The sequence below is a fragment of the Triturus cristatus genome, chromosome 7, assembly GCF_964204655.1.
Source record: "Triturus cristatus chromosome 7, aTriCri1.1, whole genome shotgun sequence".
In the NCBI taxonomy this organism is placed as follows: domain Eukaryota; kingdom Metazoa; phylum Chordata; class Amphibia; order Caudata; family Salamandridae; genus Triturus; species Triturus cristatus.
In genome coordinates, this window is record NC_140590.1 from 1,698,807,388 (window position 1) to 1,698,831,165 (window position 23,778).

Here is a 23,778-nt window from a genome sequence, read left to right on the forward strand (position 1 = left end):
CTTCGTGTAGGTGACCCTCGGACGTCCTATAGAAGGGCTCGCATCTGATAACTCAAGTGAGAGGGAGTATGCTAGATCACCCAGGCAGCGGAGCTGAGGTATGCTTTGAATTACACCGGCTTTATTCAGTCCAGGACGACTGATTGAATCGCCGCATCATCACTGGGTAGAGTTTGGGCTTCTTAGCAGGGGCCGTTAATGTTCTACTGGTAGCATTGCATAGAGCAGTCATGCTACAATGGTAGGTGACCGCCAACATGTAGGCTTTGTACAGAGTTGTGTGATGTGCAGGCCTCTTTCCGGTTACACATCTGGCAGCATCAGCATTATAATTCTAAATGATTTGTTCAGGATTCCGCACATAATGCTTATACGTTTAAAGAAACCCATTATGTGTAACTGAAGAGCTGCTATTGCAAGTGTTATTTCTACTCCGAAATCATAGCCCCCAACACCAGAACGATCTTTAACCTTTTTATTTTGGTACTTGTAGGTCTATTTTTGTCACTACTTTTATCCACTGGGTGTAGTTGCTCATGTGGGCTTAACGTACCTGAAGCAATTATCTTTACACACTATTTCTTTCACAGGTCTTCGTATCAATGGGGAGCTGGTTTCTGCCTACCCCCAGGTGGTGGTGGTCCGTGTTCCGACACCGTGGGTGCAGAATGATAGTGACATCACTGTCCTGCGACACTTGGAGAAGATGGGCTGTCGGTTGATGAACAGGCCTCAAGCCATCCTTAACTGTATCAACAAGTTTTGGACTTTCCAGGAGCTGGCAGGGCACGGCGTGCCTCTCCCAGATACATTCTCTTATGGTAAGCTGAGAAATGTTCTATCATACTCACTAAATTGGGTGCAGTTAAGGGATGTTGTCTTAACAGCGGCACGGAGATGCACTAGGAAAGTATAGAATAACCTAGAGTGATGCTGCAGTGTAATGGCAGAACTGTTTCCAGAGTTTCTCTTGCATCGTCTCGACTGCTGGTCTTGATAAGCTTACCATGGGGTAGGAACCAGTACCAAGGGACTATTTTCACGAGAGGTTTAGATTGATATTTGAGGGTGGATGCTTTCCGTGAATCGAATTCAAATATATTGAACCTATAAAAAATGAACTGCTCAAAGTTAAAAACATCTAACTATTCTCCATCCTTTTTAACTTAAAAAAAACGCTCTGAACTTCGAGGGGCAAACGTAAAGACTGGTATTACTAAAGTAAGGAACCCCCCCGCCCCCTTTCATGTTTTACTTGGACAAGTTAATGCTGATGAGTGGAGAAAGGCATACCCACACCCTTTAACGTTTGACCCAAAAAAATCTTAAATGGTATGGAGCAACCAAGAAGTGGTGAAAGTGAGCGTTTCTGCTCATCCCACTTGTGTTCCAGTATGGGGCCAGTGCTTGCTTCTCAATCAGTCATCGGTGTGGCAACCAAAGAGTTGGTCAAATATTTGCAGAGTATGAAACTGAAGTGTAACAAAATGAAGCGTATGAATTACATTTTGGACATTGAAAGGATGCATTGTAAATTCTCCAAAGCAGTTTCTTGGCTGAATATTTCAGAAAAGGGTCTCACGTTCTTGACCCTGGAGCCCGTCCTACTATGGTGCAGCAAACAGCCAAATTCAGTCACTTTAGCACTTCAGACTCTGGTAGCGATGTCGGGTAAATTTGCCTCTGGATACTCCACACCTCATCCAACTCATGAGTTTCCAAAGGTCAGAGGAACACACCGAGATTTTAGCTTTAACATCTTCCACCATAATTATCAGTGTTCTTCAGAGACGTTAATATTATGTACAAAGGAAAACATGGACTCTACTAAGGAGTCAGACGACCTCCGAGGGGAATATAAACATTTACCAAAAGAGAAGATTACTGCAATCCTCTTATTACAGTGCAAACTGAACTCAAATGCAAAGAATTAAAGGATGGACAAGCACCATAGTATTCCAATTTATACTGCTACTAGGTAAATTAGCTATACCTCCACTAGCGTGACCTTTTGCCATAGGTTTTGCTGCACAAGAACAAATAAAAATCTTTTTTAAAATCCGAACAAATCAGTTTCCTGTATGCAAATTATCAGTATACAAAACATTTAAGTTTAGCTTTGAATTACTGTCCTAAGCACACTATATTCCAGGAAGGAATTTTACCCAGGGGGCTACTTCTACAACATTGAAAGTTTTTTTTTTTTTTTTTTTTTTTTTTTTTTTAGGCATTAAGTGGTCCTGCTACCTAACTCCAGGGAGCTAACTCCTCTCCCTTTCCAGATTCCCTGACATCTGATCCTTGAGTCCTCCAATATTTATCACTCTCCTCCCCATGTCTCGACCAACTGAGATTGTGAAATCCTTCAGATTTCACACGCACACTAACTACTGCATGCATCTCTAAAAGACTCCTGGATGCCCACTCTGTGACTGTCTAACTTAGTCTGTGGTCACTTAAACGGGAAAACAAATACCTTTTTTCGTAAGTATTAGCCGAGATTAGCTTCACAACAATCCTAGAACTGAATGTGACCCTAGAACACCTGATCGATATCTCTACTTGATACCAGGCGCAGATCCTCTAAGAGTTGCTGGATGTATCTTCTCTTCAATGGGCCCAATTTATTATCAAACTGGGAAACTTGACCAGAACCAGGCCCTTCGTGATACATATTCTACCTGACCCAGCCACTGATTTAAGCAGCTGTGCTGATGAGAATAATACGGATACGCCTCCCCATTGAGTCCTCAAGTTTGGGAGCAGTACGTGCAGAGACAATTCTCCCCCACTCCCCCCAACTAGAGGAAACTGGGGGAAATCTTTCATAGATCTGCCCAGCCTCTTGTGAAACTCCATGACCCTCTACACCTTTGCTCAGTCAACCATCGCATCACCCTTCACTAGTTCCATGCTAGAGCCACCACGGTTATCAGATTACCCCCATATCCGTGAGCCCCTGCTCTGGCCAATGTCGGCCTAGAGTAGATACTTTTGTTAGATTAGGTCCATGGGAATACTAATTACTTCTGGGGGCTCCCAACATCTGCCCCATATGAGGAACAGCATTCATCAGCTCCTACTTTTTGAGGATGAATAATGGGAGCCGACTCTACAAGGGCATTATGCAACCTAAGTGATTTAGACCTACGCTACATAATGTGTTGAACCCTTTTCTTTTTCCCTTTCTGGCATTGTGCCCGATTTACAGCCTGAGGGGGATAATCCCCCTTCACAGCAGAAACCCCATCTTGTTTAGCCCTTGCTAGTTTAGCACTAGGAGGGTCATCTTGCAAAACTACAGCCCCGTGGGGTAAAGGGACCCCTTTTTTTTAATACCGGACAAATGGGAAGAGGATTCTTAAATACAGATGCATTTGCCCTTTGGGCTGCATGGCATTGTTTCCAGATGCATGGATTGGGAAGGATGAACATGGTATGTTGAAAATCTCTTTAGTGGCCTTAAATAGTGGGCATGAGCCAAGAGAATTGAGATGCTGCACCCTGCTCGAAATGGGGGACAAGTCATCCAATACTTGATCAAAATAAGCCACTGATTTTTTTTCAACCAGGCCAAAATCGAGGAAAGGACCTTCCCTAAAGAAAGATGTCGGAGTGCCCCCAAAGCCCTTCCCTGTCAAAGTGCATTGGCTGCACGTGGACTTGGGTCCCTGTGGATGGTAATAGATAATTCAGCGAGTCTATTGAACCCAGTTAAGAGACCCTTGGAAGATGGCGTACTGCTATACAAAGCAGGTAATGGAAGACTGTTAGGTAGGCAGTCCAATGGCGGGGAGAGGAGTTGGCCTAACGGCTATGGCGGACGGCCTCGAATCTGGGGAACAGGGTACAAGTCTCGGCAATGACGCTGAACATCCTGTGATTCTGGGCAAATCACTTAATCTCCCCGTGCCTAACAAAAATGATGAATGGGTCTTCATGTAACGCAACTGGTGCTGTGGAAAGTGCTCTGATACCCGATACCGAGTCATGTTTGTGCTATATAAAACTGAGGGGAAAAAAAATGAAAAACATAGCCACAGGGGATTTTTAAGTTAACCCCCCTAATTCGATTGTTCTCTGAGCGGTGGTGTCCGGCAAAGAATACTCCAATGCACTGGGGTCACCGCTACATTCATCATCCCAGAGATCAGCATGTATCCCTCAGTCTCTTCAGACGGTGACCCTCCTGACATGGTAGCAACATTTTGGCCACCAGGTGGGGCCATGTTACTATTCGGACCAAACTCTAATCCAACTTGATACTAACAGTTTCTCAAACAGCCTCTATGTCCTCTACATCCATTTCTTCCACTGGGCAGCGATTAATCTGGTGTGAAACGGTGCCCTGGTACAGCACCATAACTAAGCTCACCTCATCTTTTTGCACCTGAAGACTTCTCCTATTCCTTGTTTCCTGTCTTACTTTGAGATCGGCATAAAACAGAGGGATGAGACTTCAGAAGAGATCAATGAGATGACTGGGACTTCTTGCGCTAAATAGTTTTTCTAGCTTTTAAGTTTAGGAGAGCTAATATGGCCTGTAGTTGGGCCAGAAGTAATTAAGCGACCGGAGCGCAGGCACCTAGATGCATCTTATAAAACACTTGGCCACAGATGCCCCCGAATGTCCGATGCCTGCTTTCCTACTCTTCCTTTCCCTGCAAATCCTTAAATTAGCGTTGCCCCCTTTCTACAGGGTGAATGTGAAGCAAAGGCACACTGGACGCAGGACACACGAAGCTAGCAATAAAAAAGCGTGCAGGGAGAAGGCCCCCCCCCCCCCCCCCATCCCGAGGCACAAGCCTCCAGACCACTGAGGGGGAGCGGGTCTGCGGCCTATTATTGATGAATTTTTTAAATATCTAGAATTAAACCATTTTGGTCGTTCTAAAAAATATTTTAAAACTCGATCAGCACTAGAATCGCACTGGTGCCTTCAAGATGTATGTTTTGCTAGTTTTAACTGGGGCAGTGGGTAACCAAATAAAATAAGTTGAAATATATGGCCTTCGGTTAGACTTGAAAAACACTAACAGTATGGGTGTTACCTCTGCTCTTTTTCAAAGGCTTTTTCTGCCGGAGTTTGAATTGCTTGTTGGAAAATGCCTTTGCTGTTTGTGTGATAGGCCAAAATGTGTCGCAGTTGACTGTCCTTTTTGTCCTATCCCTCCATGCTACGTCTGTCATTGTCCTCGTTTCCTAAAAAATATTTAAGAGTACTGAAGTTCTGGGTCGTTTAAGTTGGTTGGGGATGTAAGCACTCCAAACCACTATTTGACACCCCTTTTTCCTTGCCGTCGACTTTAAAGACTGAAAATAAAAAACTCGATTCTGGCAATAACAATCCTTTTTGCATCAGAGAAGATCTGTTTGGTGCTATCAGAGGTCAGCGGGACAACGGTGCATTCACTCTGTTAGGATCTCCAGTTATGACATTTACATAATGTTCGAGGCATGTGGGCTGCTGAATTCATATCTGTGCATAGATCGCCGCCTAGTGTTGGGTCCGGATGTTTGCACGTTGTTGTCCTGGAAGAGTCTTCGAAGTATCCTTGGATAGGTGACTCCTCCCCTGGACTACAGTGCGCATGGGCATCCTCTCCATCCTCAGATTGTTTTTTTCCGCCATTGGGTTCGGATGTGCTATCTTAGCTCAAGTTAGGAAAATATTTGGTCGAGGCCAAAAGGCCTTTAGTTCGCGTCGGTACTGTTTATCGATCGGGTTTCGATAGCATTTTGCTAGTTTACTAACTTTCAGCACCGACTTCTTCGCATTTACCTGTCCATCGACTACTTCGACGATGGAATCCAGGACGCCATTCAAAAGGTGTCCGGTATGCAATGCGAAGTACCCACACATCGACGTCCATCCGGTGTGCAACAAATGCCTTTCGCCGGACCACGACGAATCGACATGCATGGCCTGTGCCCGGTTCCGGTCCAAAAAGACTCTAAGGAACCGAAGAGCGGCGAGACTCGAGGCGCGGCACGCGACACCGGCCCCAACAGACATCTTCGAGGCCGACGTCGAAGAATTGGAAGTCATACCCTCCAGTCCCGTTTCCGAACACGACCCCGGATCGGACGAGGGCGACGAGTCACTCTTCCACAGAGGTGAAGACGACACCGAGGTAGGAGACGACGAGGAGGCCTTAGGGGCCGAAGAGAGTAGCTCCAATGATGAACAAGGCCTACCTGTTCAAACCGAAGAAACACCAGCGCCACAGCCTTTGGCTCCGGTCGAGGGATCGCCTTCGGGCCTTACCCGAGACCCATCCCGTAGTTCTTCGGCCCCGCCCTCGGGCCCGGCCTCGGGACGTTCAGCAGCAGCCATTGCTGCATAAGCCAGCTGGTTTCCCTACCACAAAACCGAAAGCTGCTCCGGTTCATACGAAACCGAAACTGAAAGTAGCGCTAGTGGGATCGAGGCCTTCCACGCCTTCGACGCCAACGCAACGCGTCGGCACCGACCGCACCAAGAGGGACTATGGTGCCGAACTGGAATCGGGCGACATCGGAGTCGACAAGCGGAAAAAGGCCATCGGCACCGAGAAACCTACTCGGCTACCGACGCCAACAACACCGAGGGCAATACCGCCCGCTTCGCCTCGCGTCGCTCCCTCGACGACGCCGATGCCTCACCTATCGAGGACGTCGACGGTGATCTCCACACCTCGACTCGAGGACCCGCCGGCACCGAAAAAATCCACGCCCGGCTCTACGAACCTGCCCGGTGCCAAAGCCTCAAAGGCGCCCCAAGTGCGGCCTGCTGCGACGCAAAGCAACAAAACCAAGGCGGCCCTCAAAGACCCGTCGGGTTCCGGCCCGATCGGAGCTCCAGCAACCTCTACGGGGCCAGCCAACATTACCTTCGGCTTGCCTCCGTCAACAATCCCGAAGATGTTCCAACTCAGGACACGGGTTACCCAGACTCCGGCTCCACCGGACGAGACGTCTCCGTCACGGGTCATCGACGCCGACACTGGCAGGATGATTCTCCACGACCGAAGAATAACTTCGGAACCGCCATTGGACCCTTTCAGGATCCCACTAAAAAGGAAGCTGCCGGTGGACTCAGAACCTCTCCTTTATGAACCGTTCCATTCCTCCTACCAGGATCCACGCCGGTTCTCCCCCACGCGCTCCGACACGGATGCATTGGAGGACTACATGGATGACCAAGCACCCTACCATGTAGACACAGACCCTGATGACCAGCAGGACCCTGATCAAACTTGGGGCGACCCTGCAGACCCCAGTGCACCTCTCGATACACAGGACCCACAACTCTATGGGGCAAAAACATCTCCCACGGAGGATACTGCGGCTTTCAACGCTCTTATTGAACGTGCTGCAAATAACCATGGGGTACAGCTTCACTCAGATACCATCGAGGATGACTTTCTAATGGACACTTTTGCATCCTCAGAAAGGCATGTAAAAACTCTGCCAATGCTGAAGGGGGTCCTCAAACCAGCTAAGGACATTTTCAAGGAACCCACCAGGGCACGAGTGATAAACCCCAGGATTGATAAAAAATACAGATCAGCACCTGGGGATCCTACTTACATCAAAGGACAATTACCACTCGACTCCATCGTCGTAGCGAATGCTCGCAAGAGGGCACACTCGCAAACGACAGGTGACGCTCCTCCCCCGGACAAAGAGTCCAAGGTGCTAGAGACCTCCGGCAAGCGAGTTGCCGCCCAGGCTGCCAACATATGGCGCATAGCCAACACTCAAGCGCTCCTCGCTCGCTACGATAGAGCGCACTATGATACATTGGAACAACTACTCCAACATCTCCCTGACCAGTTCAAAGAAGGTGCAGAAATTCTTATCAGAGAGGGGCAGCTACTCACAAATGCTTCCATCAAATGTGCACTAGACGCTGCAGACACGGCTGCCAGGGCCATAAACACAAGCGTCATGCTGCGACGACATGCCTGGCTACGAATCTCAGGATTCAAGCCTGAGGTACAAAATAACATACTGAACCAGCCCGTCAACCCCGACTATTTATTCGGCCCAGAGGTTGACACCACCCTCAAAGATAAAAAAGGACACGGACACTGCAAAGTCCATGGGCGCCCTCCAAACTCAGTCCTTTCGGAGCGGCTCCTTTCGTCGCCCTGGAAACAAGGGGGCAGGTAGAGGACAGGGGTCACAACCAACGTATAACAAAGGCAATACACAGACCACCTACGATAAAAACACCCGAGGTGGATATCGTGGCTCCAGTACAAAGGGCAGAGGACGTGGCTACGGCAACACCAGGTCCTCCCCCAAGAACAAGCAGTGACGCCCTCTCCCTTCCTCCCGACCACGTAACACCTGTCGGTGGAAGGCTACAAAGGTTCCTGTCCACGTGGAACTCCATCACCACGGACAGGTGGGTCAAAGATATTATAAAATACGGTTACTGTCTGGAGTTAACCTCCACTCCACCCACAATACCACCAAGAAACCGTCCTATGTCCTCAGAGCACTTAACGCTCTTACAGCAAGAGGTGCAAAGTATGCTTCTAAAAGGCGCTATAGAGGTCGTCCCCATCCACGAGCAGGGTACAGGGGTGTACTCCCTCTACTTTTTAATTCCAAAGGAGGACGGGTCGCTCAGGCCTATATTAGACCTGAGACCCCTGAACCAGTACATTCTTTCGGAGCACTTTCACATGCTCACCCTACAGCAAGTCCTTCCGCTTCTCAAGCAGGGAGACTTCCTAGCCTCACTGGACCTCAAGGATGCGTACTTTCACATACCCATCCACCCCTCACACAAAAAATACCTCAGGTTCACTGTTCAGGGGCAGCACTATCAGTTCAAGGTCCTTCCCTTCGGCGTGACAACAGCGCCCAGGGTTTTCACGAAGTGCCTAGCTACGGTGGCAGCACATTTACGGAGGCAGCATATACAAGTCTACCCCTACCTAGACGACTGGCTCGTTCAAGCGAAGTCAGCCCAGCAATGTGCAAGCCACATGTCCCGCACCATTCACCTTCTTCACAGTCTGGGATTCTCACTAAATTACCCAAAGTCCCATCTCCAGCCCGCACACGTACAACAGTACCTAGGTGCGACTATAGACACTCTGGCGGCCACAGCTCAGCCAAATTTAGTGAGGATCAACAGCATACAACTGCTGATCTCCAAGTTCAAACACAATCACTCGCTTCCAGCGCGAGTGTTTATGCAGTTGATAGGCATGATGGCCTCCTGCATCTTCATAGTCCCGCACGCAAGGTTACATATGCGCCCACTTCAGGAGTGCCTAGCACGTCAGTGGAATCAGGCTCAAGGACAGTTGAAAGACCTAGTGTTGGTGAGCGGTCGGGCATACAACTCTCTGCATTGGTGGAATCCACAAAACCTTTGCAAGGGCCGACCGTTCCAAGAGCCTGTTCCGCAAATAGTACTGACAGCGGACGCGTCTCTCCAGGGATGGGGAGCTCATGTACTCCACTACACAGTGCAGGGACTATGGACGACACAACAGAAGATGCACATCAACCTTCTGGAACTGATGGCAATCTTCCTGGCCATGAAGGCATTCAAAGTACATCTGTGCAACAAAGTCGTGTTGATCCGGACGGACAACATGACCGCCATGTACTACATACAGAAGCAGGGAGGAACACACTCTCCACAGTTGTCTCATCTGGCTCAGAGCATGTGGAAGTGGGCCATTCAGAGGAACATGTTCCTCATGGCGGAACACCTCCCTGGCAAGGACAACCAGATGGCGGATCTGCTCAGCAGACACAGCCACCAGATGCACGAGTGGGAGTTACACCCATCAGTACTCCAACCGTACTTCCAGCAGTGGGGTCATCCAGAGATAGACCTATTCGCGACAAGCAAACGCAAAATGCCAAAGCTTCGCCGCCAGATTCCCACATCCGCAGTCGCAGGGCAATGCGATATGGATGAACTGGTTCGGCAGATTTGCGTACGCTTTTCCCCCAGCGCCGCTGATACCGCTGGTGGCTCGCAAACTACGACAACACTCCCTGACACTCGTCCTAGTTGCTCCCACGTGGGCACGCCAGCCGTGGTACACCACCTTCCTCGAACTCTCCGTGGTGCCGCATCAAAGGCTGCGGATCAAACCCGCGCATTTGACGCAGAACCATGGAGAGGTTCAGCACCCAGATCCGCAACAGCTGAACCTGGCGATCTGGCTCCTGAAGTCCTAGAGTTTGGCTATCTCAACCTGCCACCTGACTGTATGGACATCATCAAGGAGGCCAGGAGACCCACTACCAGGGCTTGCTATGCAGCCAAATGGAAAAGGTTCGTCATTTATTGCGGTAATAATGACATCAACCCGCTGGACGCATCCATCCACAACATCATCTGTTACCTCTTACACCTATACCGATGCAATCTGGCGTACACCTCTATACGTGTCCATTTGACCGCAATATCAGCCTACCTGCAAACCAGGCAGCACCTCTCTCTATTCAGAGTGCCTGCCATCAAAGCATTCTTGGAAGGGCTCAAACGGGTCATTCCACCCAGTCACCCACCGGCTCCAATGTGGAACCTCAACTTGGTCCTCACACGCCTGATGGGTCCACCCTTTGAACCTCTACACTCATGCGAGATTCAATTCCTTACCTGGAAAGTGGCCTTCCTAGTAGCGATCACTTCCCTAAGAAGAGTTGGTGAACTCCAGGCACTAACCGTTCAAGAGCCATTTATTCAGGTTCACGCCAACAGGGTCGTACTACGTACCAACCCCAAATTCATGCCCAAGGTAATATCGCAGTTCCACATGAATCAGACTATTGAACTGCCCGTTTTCTTCCAAAACCCACAAACTGTTGCAGAAAGGGCGCTACATACACTAGATGTACGGAGGGCCCTCATGTACTACATCGACAGGACTAAACCATTCAGGAAGACAAAACAACTGTTCGTTGCCTTTGCCCCACACCACAAAGGTAACGCCATCTCCAAAGCAGGGATAGCCAGATGGATAGTTAAGTGTATTCAAATCTGTTATCAAAAGGCAAAACGCACATTAACTATTCCACCACGAGCCCACTCAACACGTAAGTTGGGGGCTTCCATGGCCTTCCTAGGAAATATTCCCCTGCATGATATATGCAGAGCAGCCACATGGTCCACTACACACACATTTACAAAACACTATTGTGTAGATGTGCAATCAAAACAGCAGGCAGCTGTAGGACAGGCTGTTCTCAAGACACTTTTTCAGACCGCTGCAGCTGGCACGGGTAGCCGCCGCTAATAGAGGGCACTGCTATGTATTCTATGCACAGATATGAATTCAGCAGCCCACATGCCTCGAACTGAATATGCTACTTACCAGTATGCATCTGTTCTTGGCATGTAGGGCTGCTGACATTCATATCGCCCTCCCTCCTCCCCGGCGCCTGTCGCAGCTGCAGCTCTCAGAATTACTGCAAGCATGGTCATCACTTTCTGTATCTACTCCATCACTGCCACAATGGCGAAAAACAATCTGAGGATGCCCATGCGCACTGTAGTCCAGGGGAGGAGTCACCTATCCAAGGATACTTCGAAGACTCTTCCAGGACAACAACGTGCAAACATCCGGACCCAACACTAGGCGGCGATCTATGCACAGATATGAATGTCAGCAGCCCTACATGCCAAGAACAGATGCATACTGGTAAGTAGCATATTCAATAGATTAGTCTGGCATGCAGTCACCATCCAAATAATCTAGACTTTGAATGGTGTGAGGTCAAAAGTGAGAGGCTCCTATTAAGATCTAATTCGAAGGCATAAGAAGTCGAGGCAACAGATCTCTCGGAAAAGAGCAGCGGCAGAAAGACACTCCACTTTCGTTGGCTTGTGTTCCTTTCTTTTGCGTGATCAGTCTTCAGTTCTCGGGCACATACCTCAAATATTCCAAAAAGCCTCAATTCTTGCCACTTCTGATGACACAAACCTAGTTGAATTTGAACACCAACTTTTTTCAGTCAATGCAAAGTCACACTGATCCACCTTGGACACCGACCTCCCCCTCAATGGGCACATCACCAAAAAGACACTGCCTGGTAATGTTTCAGTATTGAAGTGAAAACCTTCTTCCCACTAGCAACCTACAGAAATGCTTTTCAAGTCCTTGTACTTTTGGAGCTGGATGATGGCAGTGCCTTGTTCTGGAGCCTCCCAGGTTTTCACATTGACACCCAAACTGCATCCTGCATGCCGCAATATACCATTCTTGATAAAATATGACCATAACACTCCTGCCCTGAAGGAACTCTGGATTCCCTTTGCCAGCTTGCATCATATTCATAACTGGCTGCATAACTCACAAAGCCATCATATCAGCACCTCTGCCCATCAGGCTGACACTTCATTTCTGGAAGCTTTTGGCATACCCTGGGATACTGCAAAAACCAAAGGAAATGATGGACGGAGTGTTGAACATTGCAAGCACTCACCCCCAGTCAACTGATCTGGGTTTAATCCATCACCGTTCTTTAGCCCACTCTGCCACCCCAGTTCAGACATGGCCATATGCAAATCAGTCTGACCCTGTGCCTCATGGGAACAGTCCAGCCCGAACTGCCAAGCCATGTCTTCCCTGGACCGGAAACAAGCTTCCTAGGACCGGTTTCTGGCATTTCAGCAGTCTTCAGCCAGGCTTGTGGCCAGCCAGTGGCAAAGGGACTCACTTTGCCACTGGATTCAAGCAAGCCTGGCTGAAGACGGCTGAAATTCCAGAAACCAGTCCTAGGAAGCTTGTTTCCGGTCCAGGGAAGACAGTGGCTTGGCAGTTCGGGCTGGACTGTTCCCATGAGGCACAGGGTCAGACTGATTTGCATATGGCCATGTCTGAACTGGGGTGGCAGAGTGGGCTAAAGAACGGTGATGGATTAAACCCAGATCAGTTGACTGGGGGTGAGTGCTTGCAATGTTCAACACTCTGTCCATCATTTCCTTTGGTTATACCCTGGGATACTACCAGATGAGAAACGAAGTGAAGATAACGTTCTGTCATTCCAGCTCCTGGTAACATGAATAAATTGCAGCCAACCACCATGCTATTTTTCAGGACTTTTCCTGCTCCTCTGACTGCGCTTTGAGTTGATGGGCAGTTTGCAGGTTGTTCCATAAAAAGTTTCAGAGCAGCCTCCCATGTGTTTTCTGTTCCTAAACCATCTTGCAGTAGCTTGCAAATTATCCCGAGCCACGAAGACAGGCTCCCACTCTTGTTCTAACAAGGTTTATGCTCTACAAATACCAATAACTACCTACAAGGAAATGTACATCTTGAACCCCAACAAGAACTTGTACCCCGCTAAAGGACAGAACCTGAAAGGATACCACTTCCTCTTCAAATTTAGGTTGTAGTCCAAGATCTTTAAAGTCTCAGGCTAGAACTTTGGCAGTAGGAGAACCCCTTTTGTGAGTAGTTAGCTGCAAAGCTTGGCTTTATCAATTGATCTGTGATCTTTGATACATTTGAGTCTACAAAATCATTTCATGGTCTTTATTTCGATTAAAATAATCATAAAATACAGTACAGACAATGTTAATTTAAAATGCTTAAAATAAAAACACAAAGCTGTGCATAACAATCATTAAGGTATAACTAAGCACAATAAATACTACAAGGATTTATACCATATGCAAAAAGCACAAAAGTATTAAGACACAGTAAAAACCATAAATATACAATGGTAAAATATATAGAAATAAAATACAACACCACTACAGCAATATCAAACTTTTACTTGTAAGCCAGATCAAAAATATTACAAACTATAATAGGTCACTAAAGAAGTTAAGTTAGCAGAATACTCAGAAGAAAATACATTGCACATGAATACTTCCCTTAAAGCGGCAAGCAGAACATTGGGGATATAGGCTAGATTAGTCTGGGTTAACCAGCATATATATATGTGTGTGTGTGTGTTCGAAGTGAAAATCCTACAGGATGAGCTCTTAAGTTGATGTGACAGATCTTTCACCATATACGTATTTCACGGTCTTTGCATGAGTAGTAATGGGTACCTTTCACAGGTTCAAAAACAGATGTGAAAGAAAGTTTCCAGTGACTGAATTTTTCAGGTTCATCGTTTTGGTTCCCTTGCAGATATGCACGTGGTAGGGGAGAAGCCCCCACTTTTAAAGGGGTGGGTCTGGAGAAATGCAGTTTCCCAACCTCTCGGACAGGGAAAATAAACTACTTCATAGTTTTCTTCTACTTCCGTTTGGTGTCAGCATGGAAGATGGACTATGCTCTTAAGATTTGTCTTTTCCACCAGTGAGGGTGATTCAGTAAGGACTAACAAGATATACTGAAGGAAGAACGTTAACGCTGAAGAGGACCCAAATATACACCAGATTAAAGGCATATGTTCAAGTCCCTACTTATTATGGTAAGTGTAAAGAAGCAGGCCCACTCTGGATTTGAATGAGTCCACAACAGACTTGCTTAACTCTGACAAAGGATGGAGCAGTTACGAAGGAGATATCAAGCACCCCCCTTCCAGGACAGATGGCTATGAGTGACTCCTATCAAACGTTATACATGCATAAATCCGTACCGGGCTCAGTCCAAATGTAATGGAGATTAGACTGTTCTCGCCTGACTAACGATATTGAGACACTTTGGAATCCAGATGGCTTTTATAAACCTTATAAGATTAGCACCATCCATATAGAGCCATTGAATATACTAGCAAAGAAGGGAAAATGACCCATACAATGGGAGAAGTACATGTAGCCTTAGTCCTGAAGCCTAGTAAAGTTGCTGCACATTGTGTCAGACCCGTAACATTGCGGTGTCAACACCAAGCTCTCCTCCAAGGTATTAGCAACCAGACTGGAGCTGCTGCTCTCTGACCTCATACATCTGGACTAGCCGGTCAAACGAACCCATGTTAACCTGTACAGAATAATCCCTGTAGTCAAAAGAACAAAAATGTACTAGTGGACTTGGTGTCTATTAAACCCAATTTTTTCTCAATGGCCAGTTCCTAAACTCCGACATCAGGAATCGTGGTCAATGGTGGGCTCATCAAGATCGTTCCCTTGGAGTAGGGGCAAAGTCATGGCTGTTTCTCTCCCACCTGCTCTTCGCCCACAACAATGAACAATTCTCTGCATGAATAGGAACAGATAGGGTAATGTGATTTGTTTTCTATGAACTAAAACACAAGGTTCGAGGCATGTGGGCTGCTGAATTCATATCTGTGCATAGATCGCCGCCTAGTGTTGGGTCCGGATGTTTGCACGTTGTTGTCCTGGAAGAGTCTTCGAAGTATCCTGAGATAGGTGACTCCTCCCCTGGACTACAGTGCGCATGGGCATCCTCTCCATCCTCAGATTGTTTTTTTCCGCCATTGGGTTCGGATGTGCTTATCTTGACTCAAATTAGGAAAACCTAGTTTCAGGCCAAAAGGCCTTTAGTTTTCGACGGTACTGTTTGCGATCGGTATCGACAGTTTACAGACTAGTTTCGCGATTTTAACAACTTTTCGGATCCATTCAATCCGAACATCGACCGAACTTAGACGATGGAATCGAGGACCCCATTCAAGCGGTGTCCTGTTTGCCACGCCAAATACCCCCATATCGACGTCCACCCGGTGTGTAACAAATGCCTCTCACCGGATCATGACGAATCGAAATGCATGGCCTGTGCCCGATTCCGATCCAAGAAGACTCTACGGAATCGACGAGCCGCGCGACTGGAAGCGCAGCAAGCGGCCCCGGCCAACATCTTCAGCACAGAGGACGAAGATGTCAAGCGTGGAAAATACACCCTCCAGCCCCACTTCCGAACACGGTTCACGATCGGAAGATGTCGAAGAAGAGCTTTTTCACAGGGAAGAAGCGGACAATGAGGTAGGAGACTACGATGAGGCCTTGGGGGCCGAAGAAGGTAGCTCCAGTGAGGAGCAAGGCCTACCCGTCCAAATGGAGGATATCCCAATGGGTCAGTCGACGGCTCCGGTCGAGGGATCGCCTTCGGGCCTTACTCAAGACCAATCCCGCAGTTCCTCAGCACCGCCCTCTAGCCCGGCCACGGACATTCAGCAAGAGCCATTGTCACCTAAAAAGACTAGTTTCTCTGCCACGAAACCGAAACCACTCATCGCACCGGTTCAACAGAAACCGAAAGTGAAACTGACACTGGTCGGCTCGAGGACCACCACACCTTCGACGCCAGCCAAACCCGTCGGCTCCGACCGCACCAAACGGGACTTCGGTGCCGAACTCGCTGCAGCCGATGTCGGCGCAGACCCAAAAAGGAAATCTATCGGTACCGTCAAAGCGCCGAGGCCCCCGGCACCGAAAAAATCGGCACCAGCAATCAAGGTGAAAATGGCCACTGCATCGCTATCCACCTCGAAGGCAGCGGCTAAGGTACATTCATCGCCGCCGTCGTCGGCTCCTACCCCTCATCGGCTCGATGACCCGGTGACTTCGAAGAAGTCCACGCCTGCCGATACGGAACCTATCGGCGCCAAAGAACCATCAGCGTTCCAGGTGCAACAAGTGGCAGCGTCCTTGAAACGCATCAGGGAAAAGGCAGCCCTCCAGACCTCGTCGGGCTCCGAACCTAAACGGGCACAGAAGGCACCTTCGGCACCGGCCAACATCACCTTTGGTCTGCCGCCATCCACAGCGCCAAAAATGTTCGAAATCAGAACCCGCGTCACACAGACAAGGTCCCCATCTACCGAACACTCGACTACTGGGACATCGCCGTCCCACTTCATCGACGCCGACACCGGCAGGCTTATGCTCCAAAAGCGGAAGATCACTTCAGGGCACGCTTTGGACTCTTATAGGATCCCGCTAAAACAAAAAATGCCGGCGGAATCGGAACCAGTTCTTTATGAACGCATCCACACCTCTTACACATATCCATCATTCTCTCCAACGCACTCCGACACGGCTGCAGTGGAGGACTACATGGGTGACGACACCATCTACCCCGAAGACATGGACCCTGACGGCCAGCAAGACCCTGATCAGGTCTGGGATGACCCCGTAGAGCCTGGTGCCGCCCTGGATACACAGGACACGCAACTTTATGGCGCAAAAACGTCCCCCACAGAGGACACTGCTGCATTCAACGCCCTCATTGAACGTGCCGCAGCCAATCATGGAGTGCGACTCCACTCAGACACTATCGAGGATGATTTCTTAGTGGACACTTTTGCATCCTCAGAGAGGACTGTTAAAACTCTGCCCATGTTAAAGGGTGTCCTAAAGCCAGCAAAGGACATTTTCAAAGAAACCACCAGGGCACGGGTCATAAACCCCAGGTTCGAGAAAAAATACAAACCCGCACCTGGGGACCCCACGTTCATTAGCAGCCAGTTGCCTCTGGACTCCATTGTAGTTGCCAATGCTCGCAAACGAGCACACTCGCAGACAACTGGTGATGCTCCTCCCCCGGACAAAGAGTCCAAGGTTCTAGAAACCTCCGGCAAACGGATTGCAGCCCAGGCAGCAAACATATGGCGCATCGCCAATACACAGGCCCTCCTAGCTCGCTACGACCGTTCACACTATGACACATTAGAGACCCTACTCCAACACCTGCCAGAGGAGTACAAAGAGGCAGCGGAGCTCCTGATCAGGGAGGGACAACTGCTCACAAACTCATCCATCAAGTGTGCACTGGATGCCGCAGACACAGCTGCAAGGGCAATAAACACTAGCGTCATGCTACGACGACACGCCTGGTTACGAATCTCCGGATTCAAACTGGGAAGTCCAAAATAACATACTCAATCAGCCGGTCAACCCCGACTACTTATTTGGACCGGAGGTTGACACCACCTTAGAAAAGATAAAAAAAAGACACGGACACTGCGAAGTCAATGGGGGGCTCTGCAAACGCAGACTTTTCGTTGTGGCTCCTTTCGTCGCCCCGGAAATAGAGGTGCAGGTAGAGGACAGGGGGCACAACAAACCTACAATAAAGGGGGCACACAGGGTTCCTACGATAAAAACGCCCGAGGTGGATATCGTGGCTCCAGCACCAAGGGCAGAGGACGTGGTTACGGCAATACCAGGTCCTCCCCCCAAGAACAAACAGGGACGCCCTCTCCCTTCCCCCCCGACCACATAACACCTGTCAGGGGGAGACTCCAGCGGTTCCTGTCCACGTGGGATTCCATCACCACAGACAGGTGGGTCAAAGATGTTATCCAACACGGTTACTGTCTCGAATTAACTGCCACTCCACCCACCATACCGCCAAGGCACCGTCCTATGTCCTCAGAGCACTTAGCGTTATTACAGCAGGAGGTGCTAAGTATGCTGCAAAAAGGCGCAATAGAGGTCGTGCCCGTACACCAGCAGGGAACAGGGGTGTACTCTCTGTACTTAATACCAAAAAAGGACGGGTTACTCAGACCTATTCTAGACCTGAGACCCCTCAACCACTACATTCTCTCAGAGCATTTTCACATGCTCACCCTGCAGCAGGTTCTCCCACTCCTCAGACAGGGAGATTTCCTAGCCACGCTGGACCTCAAAGATGCGTATTTCCACATACCCATACACCCGTCACACAGAAAATATCTCCGGTTCACCATTCAGGGTCAGCACTATCAATTCAAAGTCCTCCCCTTCGGATTAACAGCACCCAGAGTTTTCACAAAGTGCCTAGCTACCGTGGCTGCACATCTACGGAGGCAACACATTCACGTCTACCCTTACCTTGACGACTGGCTTGTTCAGGCAAAGTCAGCCCAGCAATGTGCCAGCCACATGTCCCGCACCATTCAGCTCCTTCACAGTCTGGGATTCTCACTAAATTACCCAAAATCACATCTCCAACCCGCACACGTACAACAGTACCTAGGTGCGACCATAAACACTCTGGCAGCCACAGCTCAGCCAAATTTAGTGAGGATCAGCAGCATGCAAATGCTGATTTCCAAGTTCAAACCCCAACTCTCCCTTCCTGCGCGAGTGTTCATGCAGTTGATAGGCATGATGGCCTCCTGCATTTTCATAGTCCCACACGCGAGACTACATATGCGCCCACTTCAGGAGTGCCTAGCACGTCAGTGGAATCGGGCTCAAGGACAGTTGAAAGACCTAGTGTTGGTGAGCGGTCGGGCATACAACTCTCTGCATTGGTGGAATCCACAAAACCTTTGCAAGGGCCGACCGTTCCAAGAGCCTGTTCCCCAAATAATACTGACAGCGGACGCGTGTCTCCAGGGATGGGGAGCTCATGTACTCAATTACACAGTGCAGGGACTATGGGCAACACAACAAAAGAAGATGCACATCAACCTTCTGGAACTGTTGGCAATCTTCCTAGCCATGAAGGCATTCAAAGTACATCTGTGCAACAAGGTAGTGTTGATCCGGACGGACAACATGACTACCATGTACTACATACAGAAGCAGGGAGGAACACACTCTCCACAGTTGTCTCATCTGGCTCAGAGCATGTGGAAGTGGGCCATTCAGAGGAACATATTCCTCATGGCGGAACACCTCCCAGGCAAGGACAACCAGATGGCGGATCTGCTCAGCAGACACAGCCACCAAATGCACAAGTGGGAGTTACACCCATCAGTACTCCAACCGTACTTCCAGCAGTGGGGTCATCCACAGATAGACCTATTCGCGACAAGCAAACGCAAAATGCCAAAGCTTTGCCGCCAGGTTCCCACATCCACAGTCGCAGGGCAATGCGATATGGATGAACTGGTCCGGCAGATTTGCGTACGCTTTTCCCCCAGCGCCATTGATACCGCTGGTGGCACGCAAACTGCGACAGCACTCACTGACACTCATCCTGGTTGCTCCAACATGGGCACGCCAGCCATGGTACACAACCTTTCTGGAACTTTCCGTGGTGCCGCATCAAAGGCTGCGGATCAAACCCGCGCTTTTGACGCAGAACCATGGAGAAATTCAGCACCCAGATCCGCAACAGCTGAACCTGGCAATCTGGCTCCTGAAATCCTAGAGTTTGGCTACCTAAACCTGCCACCTGACTGTATGGAGATCATTAAGGAGGCCAGGAGACCCACTACCAGGGCTTGCTATGCAGCTAAATGGAAGAGGTTTGTCATTTATTGCAACAACAATGACATTAACCCGCTAGACGCATCCATTCAAAATATAATCTGTTACCTCTTACACCTATACCGATGCAATCTGGCATACACCTCAATACGTGTCCACTTGACCGCAATAGCAGCCTATCTCCAGAACAGGCAGCACCTCTCTTGATTCAGAGTGCCTGCCATCAAAGCTTTCTTGGAGGGACTTAAACGAGTAATTTCCCCAAGACACCCACCAGCACCGGTGTGGAACCTCAACTTGGTCCTCACCCGACTGATGGGTCCACCCTTCGAACCTCTCCACTCATGTGAGATTCAATTCCTCACCTGGAAAGTAGCTTTCCTAGTGGCAATCACTTCGTTAAGAAGAGTTAGTGAACTCCAGGCACTAACCATTCAAGAGCCATTCATACAGGTTCACGCAAACAGGGTCGTACTACGTACCATCCCCCAAATTCATGCCCAAAGTAATATCGCAGTTCCACATGAATCAAACTATTGAACTGCCTGTTTTCTTTCAAAATCCACAGAATGTAGCAGAGAGAATGCTCCATACACTAGATGTAAAGAGAGCCCTCATGTACTATATAGACAGAACTAAGGTCTTTAGGAAGACAAAACAACTTTTCGTTGCCTTTTCTCCACAGCACAAGGGCAACGCCATTTCCAAAGCAGGTATAGCCAGATGGATCGTTAAATGTATTCAAATTTGCTATCAAAAGGCTAAACGCACATTAACGATTCCCCCACGAGCCCACTCAACACGTAAGTTAGGGGCGTCCATGGCTTTCCTGGGAAACATTCCTTTACAGGAAATATGTAGAGCAGCCACATGGTCCACTATACATACATTTACCAAACACTACTGTGTAGATGTACACTCAAAACAGCAGGCAGCTGTAGGACAGGCTGTACTCAAAACTCTTTTTCAGACCGCTTCAGCTGGCACTGGTAGCCGCCGCTAATCGGAGGTACTGCTATGTATTCTATGCACAGATATGAATTCAGCAGCCCACATGCCTCGAACTGAATATGCTACTTACCAGTATGCATCTGTTCTTGGCATGTAGGGCTGCTGACATTCATATCGCCCACCCTCCTCCCCGGCGCCTGTAGCAGCTGCAGCTCTCAGAATTACTGTATAGCATGGTCATCACTTTCTGTATCTACTCCATCACTGCCACAATGGCGAAAAACAATCTTAGGATGGAGAGGATGCCCATGCGCACTGTAGTCCAGGGGAGGAGTCACCTATCTCAGGATACTTCGAAGACTCTTCCAGGACAACAACGTGCAAACATCCGGACCCAACACTAGGCGGCGATCTATGCACAGATATGAATGTCAGCAGCCCTACATGCCAAGAACAGATGCATACTGGTAAGTAGCATAATCAATCCTATAGCTTGTAAACTTTGCAAAGCTGAAATACATACCTGGATCTCTGAACCCTGAAGAGCTCCACAAATGCATTTTTTATCTGCGCTTACACATAGTACGTAATAACTACCGCAATAGGTCACCTATCAGTCTAGCCTGGCTAGAAGGAATCAGTGCTATAGAAACTAATATATTACCAAAAGTTCTTCCAATGCTATTTTGTCCAAGGTTCTCTGACCTTTGTAAACGGTCAGGGCAAGGAGATGAGGGAATCCTTCAGGGAAGCAAGAACCCCTAGAACAGCAAGAGGCCTGGTCCCCCAAACTTTGATGTATTACCGAGCTTCACAGCTCAGTTTATGCTGAGTGGACAGTGAGAAACTGGAAAACTGGCCAGAGAGCAGTAGTGGGATGTATGTGCTTTGGTGTGGACACAAGTCTGACCTCTGAATACCTACAAAAGTATACCCACATAAATAACAGTAACAATGTGTGGCAATGCTACAACTGAACCCTTCATCATTCATCACAGTACTTATACAGTATTGGGGTATCTTTCATAGATTCACATGCCTGAATCATTCCCAGTCGCCGAGGCGGGAGTCCCATGGTAAATACAAAAGTAGTGCCAAATAGTAGTAGTACGTCTCAAAGAAAAGGCCTAAATCTTAGCAGCCTATCTACATCATGATGCCAAAAGAACCAAAAAAATTGGTCCCAACCAATCCGCTATCTCTCAGCAGAGCCAGTTCTCCTCAGATTTTCACTGCATGTCGTGTGGAAGGGAGTCTCCCAAGAGTGGCACTCAGTTTTTCTTCTTTATTCCGTGATGTCTGACAAGCCTTGTTCAAGCCCTGCAGAACCTGCGCCAAGAAGAGTCCATGTTTATGACCAGCCTAAGGGTTACATCTACTGCCTCTACCCTAAACATGAGGCGAAAGATTGCAAAATTTGCCGTACCTTCCCTACTAAGACTCTTAGGGATAGGGAGGCGAGAGTGCTGTTATGGCTTAAATCCTCTTCGGCTGAAGAGGGTGATGGAGCCTCAACTTACAGCAAGAGAGAGAGATCTCAGGCCAGCTCTTCAAGCGAGGGGGGGAAAAAAACACCATAAATCTTCCCACTCTGCGCTGACCCAGAGGAGTCCTCTGAGAAGGGCCAGAAGTAGTCTCCTCAGGACTCTGCTCTCAAGGACTAAGAAGACGTCTACAAAAACTGAGTAACAGCCTAACAAAATCTCTGGCTCTCCCTCCAACTATTTCTGTCACTACTTCTGCTCCTTCGTCGACGGAGACTCTCGACGTCTATCACCTCTCCTATACTGTCGACTAGGATTACTATCCCGTCAAAGAAAACAGTCGTCGAAGAATTACCGACTAAGACCTCGTCGACTATGTCGGCGTCCAAGTCCACATCTATGTTACCATCGACTAAGCCTCCACTGTCTAGTAGTATCGTCGACTAAGACGCAGCTGGCGACTGCCCCGTCGACTGGGGGCTTACCTGTTCCCCCTGCAGCACCTGCATTGACTATTGCTCCTACTCATTCAACACCAGTTTCATCTAGGAGTTTTCTGCTCAAAACATTTCAAAGACATGAATATAGCAATATTTCACCGCTTACTCCCTCACATCTCCTGGTAGCATATGTGCAGGAAGAGTATGATTACGAGGACGAAGAGGAAGGACCACTTGGGATAGCTTATCATCCTTCGGAGCTACACATCAAATGTCAAGATGAAGAGAATTACCAAGAACTGACTTTTCTGGAAATCAGAATTGCCAGCTTTTGAAGACGAACCTGTCGTTCGTGAGATAAGAATGCCTTGCACTGGACTGTATCCAGCAGAGCTCCAAGAAATGGAAGGACCTGCATCGGGCGTAACCGATTTGCTTCTGTTCACAGTTAGCCCCTAAGAGTTGAAAAGATGAAGAGACGTTGTAATGGCAATCTTGACTGCTCGTTCCGAAGGACCTTTGATTAACCAATCGTTCAATTATGGGAATACTTGGATTCCCCAGGATCTTAACGCCGCTGCTACAGGAGCTAGGCACCTTGTGAAGATCCATGGAGCTGATTTTAGTCCAAACGGGAGCACTTTGAACTGATAATGGGCGCCAGCCACAGTGAAGCGAAGATATTTGCGATGTTTGGGATGTGGAAGTAAGCGTCTTCCATATCCAGAGAAGCCATAAAATCTCCCTCGTTGAGACAACCTAGAATCTCTGAAAGTGTGACCATGCGAAATCCTTGTTTGAGGAATCTGTTCAGGTTGCGATGGTCTAGAATCAGTCGCCATTCCCCTGATTTCTTTTTGATCAGGAAAAAAAA

At 48.5% G+C, this 23,778-nt stretch overlaps 1 protein-coding gene across 3 annotated transcripts in view; it reads left to right on the forward strand.

Moving 5' to 3' along the window:
- The window catches only part of RIMKLB (ribosomal modification protein rimK like family member B), a 56,793-nt gene that overhangs the window by 15,958 nt on the left and 17,057 nt on the right, over positions 1–23,778 (forward strand). For all 3 annotated transcript variants that reach the window (XM_085619920.1, XM_085619921.1, XM_085619922.1), the window contains exon 3: positions 591–821. In XM_085619920.1, the coding sequence (XP_085476046.1) occupies positions 591–821 (231 nt within the window). The remainder of the gene's footprint in view (positions 1–590; positions 822–23,778) is intronic.